This window comes from Typopeltis vanoorti, chromosome 17 (genome assembly GCF_054136105.1).
Source record: "Typopeltis vanoorti isolate ZY-2024b chromosome 17, IOZ_Tvanoo_1.0, whole genome shotgun sequence".
Classification (NCBI taxonomy): domain Eukaryota; kingdom Metazoa; phylum Arthropoda; class Arachnida; order Uropygi; family Thelyphonidae; genus Typopeltis; species Typopeltis vanoorti.
The window spans coordinates 70,379,179-70,398,991 of record NC_143565.1 but is presented as its reverse complement, the minus strand read 5'-3'; the positions used below and the strand labels follow the sequence as shown (position 1 = coordinate 70,398,991).

The following is a 19,813-nucleotide window of genomic DNA, read 5'->3' as shown; positions in this document are numbered from 1 at the left end:
GCTCCATGGTTCATCCGAACTGTCCAACTGCACCGCGACACGGAGGTCCCCTATATTTACACCTTCATGCGGACTATAGCAACCAAATTCTTTTCAAAGGCAACTGTGCATCCTAACAGACTGATCCAACTGGCCGCTGACTATGTTGCAACGGACTATTCTAAGCACAAAAGACCTAAAGCCATCCTAAACCCCCTCACTGAGGATTAATCTCCTAGCCCAATCAGGGCGAGCAATATAGCTCATAAACTCTTTCTACTCACAGTCTCTGTTAAGATAGCCGGGAATATGAAAAGCTTTTACTTCACCCGTTAAGCCAGTAATGTTACTAGTTGTTACTACTGATATAACTTAGATTCCGGTTACCGACCAAACGGTAAGCAACTGCGTTTCTTGCTCTATGCAACTGAACATAGCTACTACATAAGCCAAGTAATCTAGTTAAGTGTTCTTTTCAGCGTGAAGGATTATTGCCCCTTCTAATGGATATGACTGTCAAACTACACTTCTTATCCATGTTCTTTCAGCAGGTGGACAGAATATTATCCAGGTTTGCTGGACGTGTATATAAGTCCAGTAAAGAAATGGTACGGTTACATATATGAATTTTATGAATATATATGAATATTCATATATTACATATATGAAGTATAAGTATATCGACATACTGATACTTTAAATCGATTAGTTAGAGGTCTTCAAATAAGCGACTATTCTCATTCTATTAAACATTATGCTGCAACTGATATTTTTTTGATCGGTCCTTGGTGTTCTTTGAAAATCAAAGAAAACGCAGTCTCAAAAACTCATTTCTAGTTAGAACTTTAAAATATTAATTTTATTATTAAAATAAATACTCTACCATCTTTTGACTTCCGCAAAACGTGCAGAAGCAATATATTCAGCAGAAGCAATAAAAACAAAGTAAAAATGTTACTCTTTGGAATAATAGTAACATATTTGAGACTAACAGTATATTTCAATCAAAAATAAAAAAAGTAAAAATAAATTCTCTATCCCTTTTACTTTAAATCAATTATTATTAGAAGTAGAAAATTAATATGCTTTTTAACATATTAATTTTCAGTCTCCATAATTTTTGACATTTAATTTTTGTACAAAGCATATAACCAATGCTCATGAAATTTGTTTTCTTTTGTTATTTAAAACTTCTTTAGTACTGCAAAGTTTTATTCGATGTAACTGCAAATTTATTATATATATATATATATATATATATATATATATATATATATATATATATATATATATATATATATATATATATATATATATATATATATATATATCTGTGTGTGTGTGTGTGTCTTTTTGTACAACAGTATATGTAATCATTGTTGAAATCGAAACCTACTCATTACATTCACAGAAAGTCACGCTTGGTTTTGGTTATCTTTCGTGGCTTTGCCATGTGCTTATCACGTTTGTCATCCCCCAAATGCACTGTTTAACGGGAAGCATTAGTTATTCCTAGTGTGACAAGAATAGTTCATCCTGACGATGTTGGCACGCTCCGACTTTAGTCATCGCCAGAAGCAAGGAAAAGAAACTTCAGATACAGCATATATAGTTGAATTGTTTAGTTTCGTAGTATTCTTATTGTATTTATACCTGTTGTAGCTTTGTAGGTATGTATTTCATCGCTAAATTGGGCATATAATGTTGAAATCTAACATAATATGTTACATATAAACTTAATACCGGTGTTACGGTTATGTAGCGCGTTTGAAGATAAACGTCATTTTTTATATCTTGTTTCTAATGAGCGCATTTTCGCTTAAAAAATGCTCGAAGTTCATATTGTTCGTTTCGTTTCTTTTCTTTTATTAATTAATTAATTATTATTATTTTCACGATCTTGTATCATTAGAATCGACAAGGTTTTAGCAAAATCACGTTTATTATTATTGGAAATATGTTACTAAATAAACTGCAGCGTTTCGATTATATGCAAGAAAATTAACTATGCTTGTATATCAGAATAGGTTCGCCTACTCCCTTTTTAGTAAAAAGGTCTTCTGAATTTTCCAATTAAAATGTTAACATGTTACTTTATATATTATTTACATCTGTAAACAAAACCAATGCATTTTTAAAATGATAATCTATTTATTGCATCACCATCCTTTTTTTTTTACCAAAAAATACAAAAAATGCACCATCTAAGAAAAAAAAAAGCTACACCATAATGGCAGAATCAGGGATGGGGAGAGAGAGAGAGATTTTCCGCCAGTGAATTCATAAAAAATAAAGAAATAAAAATTATAAACCCAATAAAAAAATAAAATAAATGCAAATTAAAATTAAATATGTTTTCAGAAAAAATTGACTGACTTATGTTCTGTTTTCCCATATATTACAATCATGCTCCTCTTCTCTATTCTTCATTGTACAGCATTTGCTGTTAAGTACACCATTGGGAAGGAAAAAAAATTAAGAATACAGTTGTGTACTCCTGAGTGAAGTATCCTTTTTTGGTTTGTAGTTTAATACTCATGTTATATGTCAAGTTCATAAATCACTCATTGCTTTCTCTTTACAGCTAGATGATTTGTACATTGCTTAATGACATTACTGATTTTTTTTTTTTTTTTTGCAATGTTTCCACAAAACAGTTGTTAATGAAGGGATTTTCATATTAACTCCTGTGGAGGCTTCTAAATCTAACTATAATCTTACATTCATTTTACCTTAGAATACTGTTTTCTTGTTTAAATGGCACATTAAAAAAATTACCTAAAAATGCTAGGTACTGTTGGGAAGAGACCATTCTGCTAATTTCCACCCTTTATCTGTACATATACTAATTTCATTAACTTTCACATGGTTGTTTTGTTTATGCCTTATGCCTTTTCTGCATGATATTGTTTAGGAAACTGATAACATAGACTAAATAATAAATTAAAAAAAAAAATTACTTATTATTTATTTCCAGTATTTTTTGCCAAAGTTAACTTGGCATATTCAGGGAATTAATACTTCTATCAACATGTGCATGCAGGCACACTTTGGTAAAAGATAATGCATGTGAAAAATACAGGAAGACCTTAAGTCCTAAAACAATACCATTTATCGGTATAGTTTTAGGACTTGTGATTAACTTGACATAATTGGAGATTAACATCTCCAATTTTAAAATCCGGTTTAATACTGTTTTCCTTCATAATGTGATCCATAAAGATAATGAATAACAGAGGGGATAATGTACATTCTTTTCTGACACCAGATTTAATATCAAACCATCTTCTTGTACTTCCTTCAATTCTAACCGTTGACTTATAACTCAAATAAAGACTAAGTATTGCTTGATATAATGCCGCATTAACACCATATAACTGTAGCGGTTTGAATAGCTTTTCTCTTGGCACCTTCTCATATGCCTTTTGTAGGACTACAAAACTTAAATACAGATCTTTGTTATATTCCCATGATTTATCAATTATTTGTCGTGAAGTGAAAATCTAATCCTCACAGCCTGTATTTAGCCTGAATCGAGCTTGTTCTTCACCAAGCTTCCCTTCCACAATCCTTATGAACTGTTTCTCAAGTATACTTGCATAAATCTTACCAGGAACACTCGATAGGGAAATCCCTCTGTAATTCTCATATTCAGTTTTATTTCCTATTTGATAATATTAGAGCTCTACTCCAATCATCTGGAATTCATGATATTCAACCAGAAATACTTCCATACTTGAGTATTTCTGGTTAAATATCATCTACTTCTGCTGCCTTTTCCCATTTCAGGCTTTTGATGGTTTTTTGTACTTCAAGTATGAATATGTATTTCTGATTGCATGCCTGGGCAGTGTTTTTTTTATCACTGTGCTGTCACTGATTGTTTCATTTAGCCATTATTTTAAGTAATTACTCAATACATCAAGGATATCTTTTTTTCCAGTTTTCATGTCAGCTTTATCATCTCTAATTCCTTTCACAGCACTCTTTCCTCCATTTCAGCTTTTCGAACAGCCTCCAGAATATTTTGGCACCTTCGTGATATTTATTTGCTATGTTCTTACCAAAGTCTTCCCATGACTTTTGTTTAGTTAGTTTTACAGAGTGTTTAGCTTTCTTACATTTGTCTCTTTATTTCTAAGAGCACCAGCTGACTTATTTGCCAGGAACTTTTGATATGGTTTCTTTTTTTCCTTCAGAGCCTCTTTAACTTCCTGTGTCCACCATGAAGTTCTGATTTTTCTATCCTAGCAGACAACCTTACCACATGCCTCTCTGACTGAATCTGTCAACGTTTTCTCCTGGCTTGCCACTGAATCTCCAAGGTTTGGTTCCTGTTCTCAAACTCTTTCATTTTTTCTTGAATAATGGTTGTGTATTTTGGTCTTCAGTTCACATTTGAGAGCTGCTGAACTTTTATTCACTTTAAAACTTTCTTACATGTTCTTCTTTTCAATATTTCAGTTTTATCCTGCTCAAGACCAAATGGTGATCACTTCCAGTTTCAGATCCTTTGTACACTGTAGTTCTGCACCAGTGAGAAAACATCACTATCAACAATAACATAGTCAATGAGACTTTTCTTATTCCTTGCCCCTTCTCTCCATGTGAGTTTATGCACATTTTTATGTTAGAACATTGTGTTAGTAATAACCAGTCCATGTCCTGAGCAGAAATCCAACAGGTATTTGCCATTATTATTAGCTTTGCTCTTTTCTCCAAATTTTTCCAAAATATTTCTGTATGTCTGACAATCATTTCTTACCCTGCTCCCCAACAAGGACCAATTTTTTTTTTTTTTATTGTGTCAGTTGCAAAAAATTCCTCCACTTCTACCTTAGTAGAACCATCTGTAGGATCATAGGCACAAATAAGTCTCATTGTCCAGTTCCCCATTCTGATATTTGCCAACTTGATATTGCCTGCCATTCAAGAAGATACTCTCTATTTCAACACATCCTCACATGCTGTTCATTATTGCTGCTCTTGTCTTCATTTTTGCATTATCATATCTGGGTAGAAAACTCACTAAAATCTCTCTCCAGCCAATTCACACCGCCTCTTAGATCATTTGTAAACCACCGTCACTATCATATCATCTACATACTCAGCTCAGTTTATTGCCATGTACATACACTCTCTGTTGTTTCCTCCAGGCATGTACTCCTCTAACATTCCATTCTGCAAAACATGAATCATTGAATCTTCATACATTATTCCCTCACAGATCATTCATGTTTTGCTCACCTTTGCTCACCATTTGCCTTCCCTTGTTCTCAAGTTCCCTTGCACCTGTACTCTCTCGACTTTTTCTCATTCCCTCTCTTTCTCTGATTTGTCCATTTCTCTCCCCCCCCCTCTCTCTCCTTCTCTCATTCCCATAACTTTCTCTCTCACTTGTTTATTTTGCATTAGTTAGCCTTTCAAGTCTTCTAATCTTTCCCTTCACACAAGTCAACTTATTTTTTATCCTCCACTTTCTCTCTTAATACCTTTACTACTTTTCCAAGTATCCTACCTTCACTTGAGATTCATTGACCTGGTCAGCACCATCCTTCAGTTTGTTTTATCTCTAGTCACACTACAAGTCCATTGCCACCTGATACTCACCTTTCTCCTTAATCACATCACTCTTAACTTTCTCTCTCTTGGCAAACACATGTTTCCTTAGCACCATCACTGCCACTGAAGCCTGAGTATTTGAGATACTAATATTGAGATCACTCTACTCCTCCCATTGTCTGCATTTCATGTACATATGCTCCCCCCCCACCGTATCTCACCTGCCACATTTTTAAAAGATAGGAGGTATACATGTCACAGGTAAAGCATGCTACAAAATCTTGTATTGTATTTTGCAGAATGTGATATTTAAATGGTAGATGGCTGGGTGATACTAAATCAGTAAACAGAGGTGTGGCAGCTGGCATAATTGAAAGAATGAAAATGTACAAACACTAAGTAATATACTAGAAAAGCATTTCATACTCAATAATGTCCAGATGCAAATGCACCACACTCAGTCACAACCAATTCAGACTAACATTTATGCTAAACTTATAATATATTGCTAATATAGGCTGAGGGAATGTGGACTGCAGAGTTTGGTGGATAGAAGAAGGAGAGGTGATATGATTGAGACTTTTAAACTGTTGAGAGGTGGTTACAGGGTTGACACTGGGGAGTTCTTTCGCTTGGTTGAACAGCGGGAAGGAGTGATGACATGAGGCCATCCCTGGAAGTTACGAAAGGAAACTGTGAGCAAGAGGTGGTTTCTTTGCATGGAGGGTGGTTGAACCGTGGTATGCATTGCCTGATGGAGTGGTGAGAGCGAGAACGGTCAATGAATTTAAGGAGTGGTATGATAGCCTTTGTGTTTCTTAGGGGGGGGGGACTTCCCCTCGATGAGTCTTGACAGACTATGTTCTTACGAAGAATCTCCCACGATGAGTCTTTTGACTCCATGGAGGCCTGAGTAATAATAATAATAATAATAATATCTAAACTTCTTTTTTTTCTCAGACTTGCCTGCTTTATACATTTTACAGTATCATTTACACCATGATTATATGCACTGAAAAGTGATCATGATCATTAAATAACTCTACTACACCCCTTGCCATGGTCATTCTGCTACCATAACTGTCTGCCAGTGTCACCATTCTATAATTACTCCTCCTCCTTTTGCTTTCCTTATAGCAGAAGAATTTCCCTGAATCATCTTTGTCCTGACTGGCCAATCTCCTCTCTTTTTTTTATTCTTCATCATGACAAGCATGGGGAGGAATGAAAAAAGCCTCATGTACCTTCTCCATAACATTATCCTTTTGCATACTGCTAAGAATGAAAAAAGCCTCATGTACCTTCTCCATAACATTATCCTTTTGCATACTGCTTGCTGATTACACTGTTAATCCATTTCACTCCTACTCTATTTATTCACATAACTCTTGGTATACAATTGTGCACTGCTTGTGTCAGATGCTTCCTAATTAATACTCTTTCAACTTTTTTTCCCTACTGCTCATCTGGCAGATGTTTCCTAATCAATGGTCTTTCAACCTCTTTTCCTTACAGCACTAACTTTCATATTGTTGCTAGTTGACTATGGAACTTATCACAATCACCCATGTCATAATTTCACACATACCCCTTCCTGCTGGTAGTAAACTTTTTCTGTTCGACCGCCTCTTGAACCAGTACCTCAATAATAACAACATCCCGTGAGGATATCACCAAATTCAGCATTGTAAAATTGCTTCAAAATTCAGAAATTCAAAAAATCCCCTCTCCTTGTTCCCATACACCATTTCTTCTTTCAAATCCATATTTCTATAATCCACATAACTCATCAGGACTAGCAACTTTGCACATGTCCAACGAATTTGCCTAAACATTTCATAATCAATTTTCTCTGCATTCCCTGGTCCCCAATGTCCTATTAGATGTACAAGTTTAGTCATTTCAATTTCACACCAAATGGATTTGAAATCTTCATACTACCATTTTCAACTTTTACTCTTAGTGGGCATAATTCCTTTGCTACCATTAATATTATTATTATTATTATTATTATTATTATTATTATTATTACCACGGGCTACTCCAGGAGTCCTTAGACTCATCGAGGGAGGCCCTAAACATCATGTTCACACAGCTGTTCAACATTCTCACAGTATCTATCATACCTTGCCTTGAACTCGCTCACTGTCATAGCACCCACAACAGACTCTGGCAGCTTATTCCACTCATTTACCACTCTAAAAGTAAAGAACCCAGCTCTAACACCCCTGCTAACCACGCTCTTGCCCAGCTTCCATGGGTGTCCCCTAGTTCTCCCACCACCAGTCCTGATCTCAAAAATATCATCTGAATTAATCCTATAGAATCCTTTTAGCAATTTGAATGTCTCAATCATATCTCCCCTTTTTCGCCTATCAACTAGTTTCTGCAACCCACAAATCTTCAACCTGTTCTCATATGGTGCATTCCATAGACCTGCTATCATCTTAGTCACTCGCCTCTGGATTCTCTCAACCTCCTCCCCATCAAGAAGGAACCGAGGTGACCAAATCTGGGCACAGTAGTCGAGATGAGGTCTTATCAGGGCTCGGTACAGAGGTACAATAACTTGTTTTTCTCTGCTCGTCAAGGTATTTTTCAACAACCAAGTGAGTTGATGAGCTGATTTAGCTACTTTCGCAATGTGCCCCCTAAACTTCATCTCCCTATCCACCAACACTCCCAAGTCCCTGGCCTCATCAATCTCTTGGAGTACAGTTCCACCAATGTGGTATACTGCTGCTAATCTTTTCACTCCGAAATGCATAACCTTACATTTTGTCACATTAAATTGACATCCATTCTCCTTAGTCCAGAACTCCAATCTATCTAAGTCATCTTGCAAGACTTTGACATCTTCTGCATTCACTATCGCCCTACCCAACTTTGCATCATCAGCGAACAAATGAACTGTCCCACTTAGACCATTCCCTATATCGTTAATGAACAGATTAAACAGCAGTGGTCCAAGAACAGAACCCTGTGGCACACCACTAGTCACAGGCCGTTTTTTGGACTCTACTCCTGAATAAACTACTCTTTGATATCTCTCCATCAACCACCCAGCTATCCATCTCACCAACCCTATATCCATTCCCATATGTTGTAGTTTACGGATTAGAATTCCATGTGGTATCCTGTCAAACGCCTTTGCCAGGTCCAGCAGTATCACTGTAAACCCATTTCCCTTATCCAGTTCAGCCGTCACCCTGTTATAAAACTTGAGCAAGTTACTGAGGCATGATCTACCCTTCACAAAGCCATGCTGTCCTCTGTACAGTATCTCATTTTCATCAATCCATTCCTGTATTTTTCCCTTGACTACTTTCTCCAAGACCTTGACAATGACTCCTGATATGCTGATCGGTCGGTAATTTGCAACCATAGTCTTGGATCCTCCTTTATGCAGTGGAACTATTTTCCCCTCTTTCCACGCCTTCGGGACTAAGCCAGACCTGAGACTCAGATTAAACAACATGGTCAAGGGCACTGATAATTCATTAGCCGCTTCATGCAAGACCCGTGCCGGTATACCATCCAATCCCACAGATGTATTCACATTAAGGTTCTGTAATAGACTATTCACCTCCACTTCATTCATCACAATTCCCATATAAACTAATGGTTCCTTCATTTTTTCAACGTCACCACCTGGATGATATACTTTTGCAAAGTGCGCGCTCAGTAACTCCACTATATCGACTGGTTCAGTGAACTCTTTACCATCGTCATTCCTTAAAATCATTTTGCCATGTACGGTTTTTCTCTTGCTTGCAGCATATTGAAAGAACTGTTTGGGATTCTCTTTTGCTTGCATAGCTAGTTTTCTTTCATAATCGGCTTTTGCTGTTTTTACCACACTCGTTACCCTTCTAGCCTGTACTTTATACCGTTCGTGTGCCTGCAGGTCACCCCTTTCTTTAAATTCCCTCCATAGTTGTTTCTTTTTTTGCAGCTCAAGCTTAATGGTGTTATTCATCCATTTAACCCCTCCTTGTTTCACTATTCGGACCTTAGGTATACAATCAGCCATAACCTCTTGTAAATGCTCTTTGATCACTTCCCATGCTCTATCGACGTCCAGCCCTTGCAGTTGTACATGCCATGGCACTGATCCAAGCAATCTCCTAAGCTTGTCATATTTGCCAGCACGGTAATTCCACATATGCCCTGTCTTAATCACAAATTTCACACCTTTAGCCACCTCCCAGGTCAAGACCTTATGATCACTCTCACCAATAGGTGGCAACATGGTCATATTCATTACAGTCAAATTCTCGGATACTATTACCAGGTCAAGCACTCTCACACCCCTAGTATTTTCAATTACATGCTGTTTCAGATAGTTATCCCTTAATAACTGAATAAAATCCATTTCCTTCCTCACATGTGTCCTCTCCTCCTTCCAATCAATGTTACCATAGTTGAAATCCCCCATAATAATTACCCTCCTTCCACTCATTTCATCAATTTGTTTATGCATACCATCTCCACCATCTATTCCATCACCTGGTCTATAGCAGCACCCAACTGTATATTTTATTCTGCCAGTATCAATCTCACACCAAATAGCCTCAAATGAGCTCCTTTCACTATCCTGCAATACTTCAATTCTCCTTGGCTGCAGTTCATCAGCTATCATCAATTGCAGCCAAGGAGAATTGAAGTATTGCAGGATAGTGAAAGGAGCTCATTTGAGGCTATTTGGTGTGAGATTGATACTGGCAGAATAAAATATACAGTTGGGTGCTGCTATAGACCAGGTGATGGAATAGATGGTGGAGATGGTATGCATAAACAAATTGATGAAATGAGTGGAAGGAGGGTAATTATTATGGGGGATTTCAACTATGGTAACATTGATTGGAAGGAGGAGAGGACACATGTGAGGAAGGAAATGGATTTTATTCAGTTATTAAGGGATAACTATCTGAAACAGCATGTAATTGAAAATACTAGGGGTGTGAGAGTGCTTGACCTGGTAATAGTATCCGAGAATTTGACTGTAATGAATATGACCATGTTGCCACCTATTGGTGAGAGTGATCATAAGGTCTTGACCTGGGAGGTGGCTAAAGGTGTGAAATTTGTGATTAAGACAGGGCATATGTGGATCATTCTCCTCCCCACTCCTCTTTTTCACTTTCCTGACCTTCTGGAAAATTTTGTATCCCATTATTTCTGTTCCTCAAGACCTGCTTCTCATATATATATATATATGAGAAGCAGGCTTTTTTTGCATGCAGAGTTGCGAATGATTGGAATGCCTTGCCTGAGAGTGTGGTGTTTGCAGAGAATGTGAGTGTGTTTAAAGCGCAGTATGAGGAGCTGTGTGTATGATAAAAGGACCTCCTAGATGAGTCTTGAACTCCATGAGGTCTTGAATGATAATAATAATAATAATATAATCTTCAGATGAACCAAATATACCAATTATCTTTGGGCATACTGACTCAATCAATGCAACAAACCCACTCTTCATTTTGGATACTACTTACATTAGTATCTAAACATAACAATTCAACTCTCCTGCCATTCCACCAACAGTTTTCCAGTTTATTATTATTATTATTATTATTGCTATTATTATAGGGGCATCTCCATGAAGTCAAAAGACTTCATGGAGATGCAAAGTCTCACTAATTTTTAACATCATACACATTATAATCTTTCTTTAAATTCATTCACTAACAAAGCATTCTCATTCACCATCCACCACCACTCTCAAGCAAAAAATTGTTCCTTACTAAACAAACAATTTCCACTCTTATTCTGTTCCAACTTGTGATCTATTGAAAAATTTCTTCTGCATCAGTCTTATAAAACCCTTGTAGTTACTTATAGATTTCTGTCATGTCTCCTCTTTTCCAGCTGTCAACAAAACTCTGGATAGATTCAAGGTGTGTAACCTTCAATCTACTCTCATAATAAGGATTACTGTTGTTGACAGGAAAAATTCTGCAGATTTTTCCTGTCAACACCTTATCCCTAAAGACACCAAGGTCAAAATCTGTACACAGTTGCTACATCTTTGCTACTGTGTACATATTTTGAACTATCAGTCGTATAAACAGGGATAATAACTTTCTCTCTCTCTCTCCCCCCACTTGTCAGTGTGTGTGTGTGTGTTCTTCAGCATCCAATTAAACTCTGAACTGTTTTCCCACCTTTCCACAACCCCCTTCCCCTCCCCCTCTAAACTCCCTATCCACCACCACTTGCTCTAAATTCCTAGTTTCACCAGTTTCTTGCAGTCTAGTTCTGTCAGTGTAATCTGCAGGTAATAATCTTTCATCCCAAATTTCATTATCTTACACTTTATCATGTTAAAATGACAACCATTACTCTTTACTCACATTACAAATTTATTTAAATTGTTTTACAGGACCTCTACATCACCTTTATTAACTATTGCCCTTCCTCCAATTTTGTATCATCAGCAAACAACTGAATATTCTCCCTCAAATCACTCCTTATGGAATTAAGATTTTTAATTAAACAGCAGCCCCAATATAAAGATACTGTATTGGGGCTGCAAAAATATCTTGTGACACTCCACTGGTCATCCATATTCTTCTGGATTCCTCTCCATCACATACTATTCTCTGATGTCTGTCTGCCAGCTGCCCTTTTTATTTACACTACCTGATTCATATCCTTTTGTTCCAATTAAAAGACATCCAGCTTACGTTTAACAAATTTCCTTGCAGTATTCTATCAAATGCCTTTACATAGTGTAGCCATTTCCTTTATTCAGTTCGGTCATCACATTATTATAAAATGTAAATTAATAAGGCAGGACTAATTCACAAAGCCATGCTTTCCTTCCTCCTCTCCCCATCAAGTGATATATTTAGGTTCATCTATTCCTTAATTTTGCCTTCCTCTTTTTCCAATACCTCAACTACCACTTCTGAGATATAATTTTACCACTTGTGTCTTGGAACCTCCTTTATTAATGGCTTTTTTTTAATCCTCTTTCCACTCCCTTGGCTCTCTGCCAGTGCTGAGACTTAAATTAAACTGCCTAGTTAGGGACAAAACACTGCCATTTCTCATGCACTTTCTCATAATACTTGGGCTGATATTTTATCGTGTCCTCTTGCCGTATTACATTCATATTGATGAGGGCAGCCTAAAAAGTTCTCGGCCTAACAATGAAAAAACAAATTTATAATTTCAAAATTATTTTTATTTTTCAACATAATCTCGCTTAAGACTAATACATTTATTCCAGTGCCATTATCCTGTCCCTGTAGTGGTTCTCGGTAAGATCTGCATATTATCCCTCTACAGCTGCAATCACCTCTTGATTCGAAGAAAAACACTGACCAGCGAGGAAGAGTTTTAGTTTTGGGAAGAGATAGAAGTCAGAGGGAGCCAAATCTGGGGAATAGGGGTGGATGTTCCAACAATTCATAGTACATATCCCTTAGAAAGTTTTTTGCCTTGGGTATAATATATGTTAAAGATACCAAGTTATTTTAAATATAAACCTGGTTTTTTATTCCATTTCCCAAGTAAGCAAACAGACAAGTCAGTCAAGTTTGCGCTTGCAAGTGTTGCAAGTCTAGCTGACCCTGCACGTAGTGCAAGTCCAAGGCAACTCGCGGTAAAAGTAGAATAAGCTCTGATCACTATTCTTAATATTTACTCTTAATGCAAAACACATCTCCTGGAGGAGATGTATGATGCTATGTATTTAAGGCAAGGGGCCACTACCCAGACCTGCTTCGACCTTTATTGAAGTCTCATCAGTGGGAACCAAGAAATACTAAGTTTTAAGGTTTTAAGTAATACAGAGCTTATAAATATTTTACCAACACAAGTTACCATAAGGTGCTTTGACCTTATTAAATAAAAATCTCAAGATGAGAGATAGATGTAGAAAGTTTTTTCCCTTGGGTATAATATATGTTAAAGATACCAAGTTATTTTAAATATAAACCTGGTTTTTATTTCATTTCCCAAGCAAGCAAACAGACAAATGAGTTAAGTTTGTGCCTGCAAGTGTTGTAAGTCTAGCTGACCCTGCACGTAGTGCAAGTCCAAGGCAACTCGTGGTAAAGGTAGAATAAGCTCTGATCACTATTCTTAATATTACCCTTAATGCAAAGCACATCTCCTGGAGGAGATGTATGATGCTATGTATTAAAGGCAAGGAGATCCCTTAATTTTCCCATTTCCAAAACACCTTTGTGGGCAGGTACAATGTCCTGGTGAAAGATGATTTTTTTCTTCTGCAAACGGGGTCTTTTCTCACAAATTTTTTCATCTAGTCTGGTTAAAAGATCGGAATAATATTTGCCAGTTATTGATTTACCCTTTTCAAGATAATTAATAAACAAAATGCCTTTAGCATCCCAAAACACCGATTCCATGACCTTTTCTTCTTTGGCGCTGAACAACCAGCTTCTTTCCACTGTTTTGACTGCTTTTTGGATTCTGGTGGATAATGGTGAATCCAGGTCTCATCCATAGTAATAAATCGACGCACAAAATCAGTTTTATTCTTTTTAAAACGCTCCAGGCACCATTCAGAGATTTTCATGTGAGTGCGTTTTTGATCTGCTACACCCATCTTGCACAAAGCTTTTTCATTTGCAGTTCTTCATGCAAAATATATCCTATATGTTATTTTGAAATGCCTGTATTCTTAGCAATTTCACACACTTTGACTCACCTCATCCAATACCATATCGTGCACTTGATCAATGATTTCTGGTGTTGTTACACTTTTTGGACGTCCACTTGAATCATCTTCAAGGCTGGTACGGCCACGTTTAAACTAGACAGCCCATTTCTTAATTGTCGAAAACGAAGGAGAAGAGTGCCCATAAACTTTTATGAACTTCTAATGAATTTCCTTTAGCTTTAAACTTTCTTTTACAAAGAATTTTATAACTGCACGATACTCAATTTTATCCATTTCAAGGGATACAGACAACACTTTTGCTTCAGACAGCTGTATAAAACAAACTACTTGATAGAATTTCACATGGAGCTTATTGCAGATGTACCAACTTAGAAAAAAAATCTTGCCGATAGTGTTGCCATCTATGGTCGAGGCTGAGAACTTTTCAGACCACCCTCGTAATATGTTAAGCACCTTGCTTGTCTGTTTTTATTCTCACATTGGATGGACATTGTCACATTGGCAACTCTAGTATTTCTAAATGTAATGCATCCTTGCAAAGTAAACGCTCAATAATTCAACTATTTATTTATGTTTTTGCCACCATTCTACCATCAACATTCATTAATGTTATCCTTCCATAATCATTCTTCCTCTTGCTTGTTAGATAGCAAACAAATTATTTGCAATTTTCTTTGGTTTACTCAGATAATTTCATTTCTCAACACCTGATATTATTGCCTTTCTCAGTATGCTCATCACCCTTCTTGCTCTTTATATTGATCATAAGTGTTCTGATCACCTTCTCTTTATATTCCCTCTGCAATGTTTTTTTTTTCTTCAGTTCGTGCTTAATGATGCTTCTCATTCATGTAACATTTAAGTAAAACATAATTTGTCCTTTTGACTCTGAGTGATGCAGGCTGATCTGTTTCTCTCTCTCTCAAAAACTTCTATCCATTTCCTATACACTGCTGACATCCATCCTTTGTAGTTTCTTATTCCATAGTGCTGCTCTAAACTGTCTCCTAAATTTGCCATAATCATCAGTTCTCTAGTTCCACATATACCCCTTCTTAAGTGAAAAAAGTGAAAATTCCATGTTTTGCCATCTCTCAAGACAAGATTACATGATCACCCTTCTCAATTGGAGGCAGATGGCTACTTTGTTTATGGATATGACTGATGTGTTACCACATCCAGTGCTGTCAAACGCCAGGTCTCCTCTTTCACACACACTGCAGTAATCTACTGTTTAATACAGTAATCTACTCTTCAATTATCAGAATGGTGAGTTCTGATTTTTTCTGAATTGAATTGAAAGTCGGATAATTGAAGTACAATTATATGGCGCTCTCTCATCAGTTGACGTGGAAGGATCAGTTAACTGAAGAGCTATAATTTAAGGTCAGATAAATGGAAGATTACTGTAACTGTATAAATTCCTTTTCCATCCTGCCACGCATCCTTTCCTCTTTGCGATCTATGTCTCCACATTTGGAGTTTCCTAGAATGAAATTCAGCCCCTAGTCTGGACTGAATTTCATTTTTGTGCTGAAGACATATATGTTCAGGCCAAAACTTCTTATCATAGTAAGTTTTCTATGATAAGAAGTTTTCTTTTGTATTGTTGAATTTATTATAAAGTATGCTAAAATTTTAAAGTGTGCCTAAATTAAGCTCATATTCAACAGAATAAATGAATCCATTGCTTATAACAATAATTATTATTTCTTATAATAAAATTTTTCCTATCAGAAATATAACATACTAACGTATTTATTTTTATACAGTACAGATATGCTAGAACCCCAATCTCCTGAGGTTTTATGGATTTTAATAGTGGGATTTCTTGTTGCTTTCTGTTTGGCATTTGGTGTAGGAGCAAATGATGTGGCCAACTCATTTGGAACTTCTGTAGGTTCAAGGGTTTTAACTCTGCGTCAAGCATGCATTCTTGCCACAATTTTTGAAATTCTTGGTTCAATTTTACTAGGTAGGTATTGTTGTTACAATGAGAATATGAATATGTATTATTAATGAGAATATGTATTACTATTATTGTTATTATTTCAGCTTTCCACCAGAAGAACTATATCCACAAGGGTGGTTATAGCACTAACTCTCAGTTAATACTATATATCTATTCCAGATTATATGGTTTTGAGAAGAAAACTGAAGCATCTGGAGTAAAATCAGCTACAAATCACCAATGTTTGATCTATATATTGGTGAACACGACTGTGTCAATAGTCAAAACTCATAATCATCTTACTAAAATTCTCAGCCCTTGAATAGGATAGTTCTTCATTTATAATGTTCCCTTTGCATTTCCTTATCCTTTTATTTTTTTTTTCCCTTTTTTTCTTTTCTACATAAACAATGAAAACAATAGGGTGACCAGACTTTCTGTTTTGTAAAAATTATTATTTTTGTATGGGCACCTCCATGAAGTTTGAAGACTTATTGCAAGAGATCCAAACTATCTGAACACTCTATCATACTTCTCCTTGAACCCCCTGTTAACAGATAAAGCACTCATAACTGACTCTGGCAATCCATTCTACTCATTCACAACTCTCCAAGCAAAAAAATCTAGTCCTTACATCCCTACTAACCACACCTTTATTCAACTTTCAGGGATGTCACCTTGTTTTTGTCCCTCCAGCCAAGTGCTGAAACATTTCCCATGTATCAATCCTATAAAAACCTTTACGCAGCTTCAATGTCTCTATCATATCCCCCCCCCCCCCTTCAACCAACTTCTGCAATGCACACACCATCAATCTGTCTTCATAAGGGAGCATTCTATACTCACCATCTTTGTCACTTGCTTCTGAATATTCTCCACCACTTCCTCATCCCCAGGAGACCATACCAGACATGAGAACAGTAATCCAGATGTGGATGTATCAAGGCCTTATAAAGAGGAATAACTTCCTTATCTCTACTTGTTAAAGTATTCTTCAATAGCCAAGTAATCTTATGGGCTACTTTAGCAATGGTCCCAACACTGAACCTTGCAGCACACCACTAGTCACCTGTTTTCACCTCTGCCCCTCCATATACACTTTTTGATATCTGTCCAGAAGCCATCCTCTTATCCATCCCCATTTGTTCTAATTTGCATAACCGAGTTCCATGTGGTATTCTGTCAAATGTGTTTGCAAAACCCAACAGAATCATCATGTAGCCATTTCCACTCTGCTTACTCTTTTACAAAAACGACGGTAAATTACTAAGGCATGACTGACCCTTCATAAAGCCATGTTACCCCTCATACAGTATCATGTTTTTATCCACCCATTCTTGAATTCTCTTTTTTGAACAATTTTTCCAGTTTTTTCACCTTCACCTACTGAGATACCGATTAGTCTCTAGTTTGCTTCTGCAGTCTTAGAACCTCCCTTATACAAGGAAATTATTTTGCTTTCTTTTCACTCCCTTGGAACTCTACCAGAGCTGAGACTTAAATTAAAAAGCCTAGTCAGAGGCATTGCCAATTTCCTTGCACATATTATTATTATTATTATTATTATTATTATTAAACAAGACCTCATGGAGTCAAAGACTCATCTAGGAGGTCCTTTTATCTTACACACACATCTCATCATACCGTGTCTTAAACACATTCAAACTACTTGCAGACACCACGCTCTCAGGAAAGGCATTCCAATCACTCACAACTCTGCACGAAAAAAACCTGCCTCTCACTCCCTTACTCACACCCTCCTTATACAGTTTCCAGGGATGACCTCTGGTTCTCCCCTGATCTCCCACTATTCTCTGTAGAACTTCTCCACCATTGATCCCTTACCAACTTGTAGGTCTCTATCATATCTCCCCTCTTCCTTCTCTCCACGAGACTCTGCAAATTACATCTTTTCAATCTTTCCTCATACTCAACATTCCAGAGGTCAGAAACTACCTTAGTCAGTCGCCTTTGGACCCTTTCCAACATCTCTTCATCCTTCTGAAAACCCGGTGACCAAATCTGGGCACAATAGTCCAAGTGTGGCCTAATCAAAGCCTTATACATTGGAACAAGTATCTCCCTACTTCTACATGTCAGTGTCCTCCGCATCATTCCCAGAAGTCTTTGTGTTGTCTTCACAATTTTGGTGATGTGTCCCCTAAATTTTAGATCCTTATCCACTATCACCCCCAGATCTCTTATTTCCTCTACTTCCAACAATATATTCTCACCAAGCATAAATTCTGCATCCCATCTTTGTTTTCCAAATTTTAAAACCTTACATTTTGCAACATTGAACTCACATCCCCATTTGCTTGCCCAATCACTCAATTTATTCAAGTCTTCTTGCAAGGCCACAACATCTTCACTACTCTTTATGGTTCGTCCCAACTTTGCATCATCTGCAAACAACTGAATATCTCCATCCAAATCTTCACCAATATCATTAATATATAAGTTAAATAGTAATGGCCCTAAAACAGACCCCTGAGGCACTCCACTAGTGACTTTCCTTTTCCTGGATATTGCACCCCCATACACAACTTGTTGATACCTATCAGATAGCCAGTCTCCAATCCAATGCACTAATCTAATATCCAACCCCATCTGCTCTAGTTTGACTGTCAACTTATCATGAGGTACTCTATCAAAAGCTTTTGCGAAATCCAAGTATATTACTGTGTATCCTTCTCCTCTGTCCAAGGAAGCAGTCACTTTATTGTAATAAGTAAGTAGATTACTAAAACATGACCTCCCTTTAGCAAATCCATGCTGTCCATCAAAGATTATACCATTGTTGTCAACCCAACTCTGGATCCTAGTTCTCACAAACTTCTCCAACAACTTAACCACAACACCTGACACACAGATAGGCCTATAGTTTGATGCTTGAGTTCGATCACCTCCTTTATGAAGTGGCACAATCTTGCCCTCCTTCCACTCTTTAGGAACTTGACCAAGTGCAAGACTCGTATTAAAAAAATATGTCAAGGCAGGTGTCAACTCTCTGGCACACTCCTTCAGAATACGTGGTGATATATTATCAAGTCCCACAGCCTTATTTACATCTAGTTTACTCAACTCCCCAAACACCTCTTGCTCACTTACAGTCAGTCTCTCCTCCCCATCATCAACTGCTCTTAATCTCTCCATGAAGTCATATTCACAAGATTGAAAGATCTTTATGAATTGCTCATTAAGTATCTCCACAACACATTCTGCAACAGCTGTCTTTATAACATTTCCTCCAAGCAATGTCATCCTTCCATAATCATTCTTTCTTTTGCTGGCTACATATCAAAAGAACTCCCTAGGTTTCTTTTTGGCTTCATTAGCTAACTGCTGTTCATACCTCTCTTTAGCTACTCTCACCAACCAAGTCACCCTCCTTGCCTGGTCTTTGTAGACCTCATGAAATTGGTTACTTCCACTTCTCTTATGCTGTCTCCACAATGCCTTTTTTTTCTGTATTGCATGCTTAATCTCTTTATTCATCCATCTCACACCTACCTTATTTAACCTTCTCACCCGTGGTATACATTTAGACATTGCATCTACTAAATAGTTTTTGAAAATCCCCCAAGCTGCATTGTGAAAAAAGGGTATATAGTTCCACATATATCCTTTTTTCACAGGGGTCCTTGCACTGCTGGCAACCACCC

The 19,813-nt window shown here is 36.9% G+C and overlaps 1 protein-coding gene across 1 annotated transcript in view; it reads left to right on the top strand.

The window, feature by feature from the left end:
* Positions 1-15,976: 15,976 nt before the first annotated feature.
* Positions 15,977-19,813, top strand: part of LOC150097470 (sodium-dependent phosphate transporter 1-A-like) — a 263,701-nt gene continuing 259,864 nt past the window's right edge. Inside the window, exon 1 of the mRNA XM_090406931.1 lies at positions 15,977-16,172. Within this exon, the coding sequence (XP_090263057.1) occupies positions 15,977-16,172 (196 nt within the window). The remainder of the gene's footprint in view (positions 16,173-19,813) is intronic.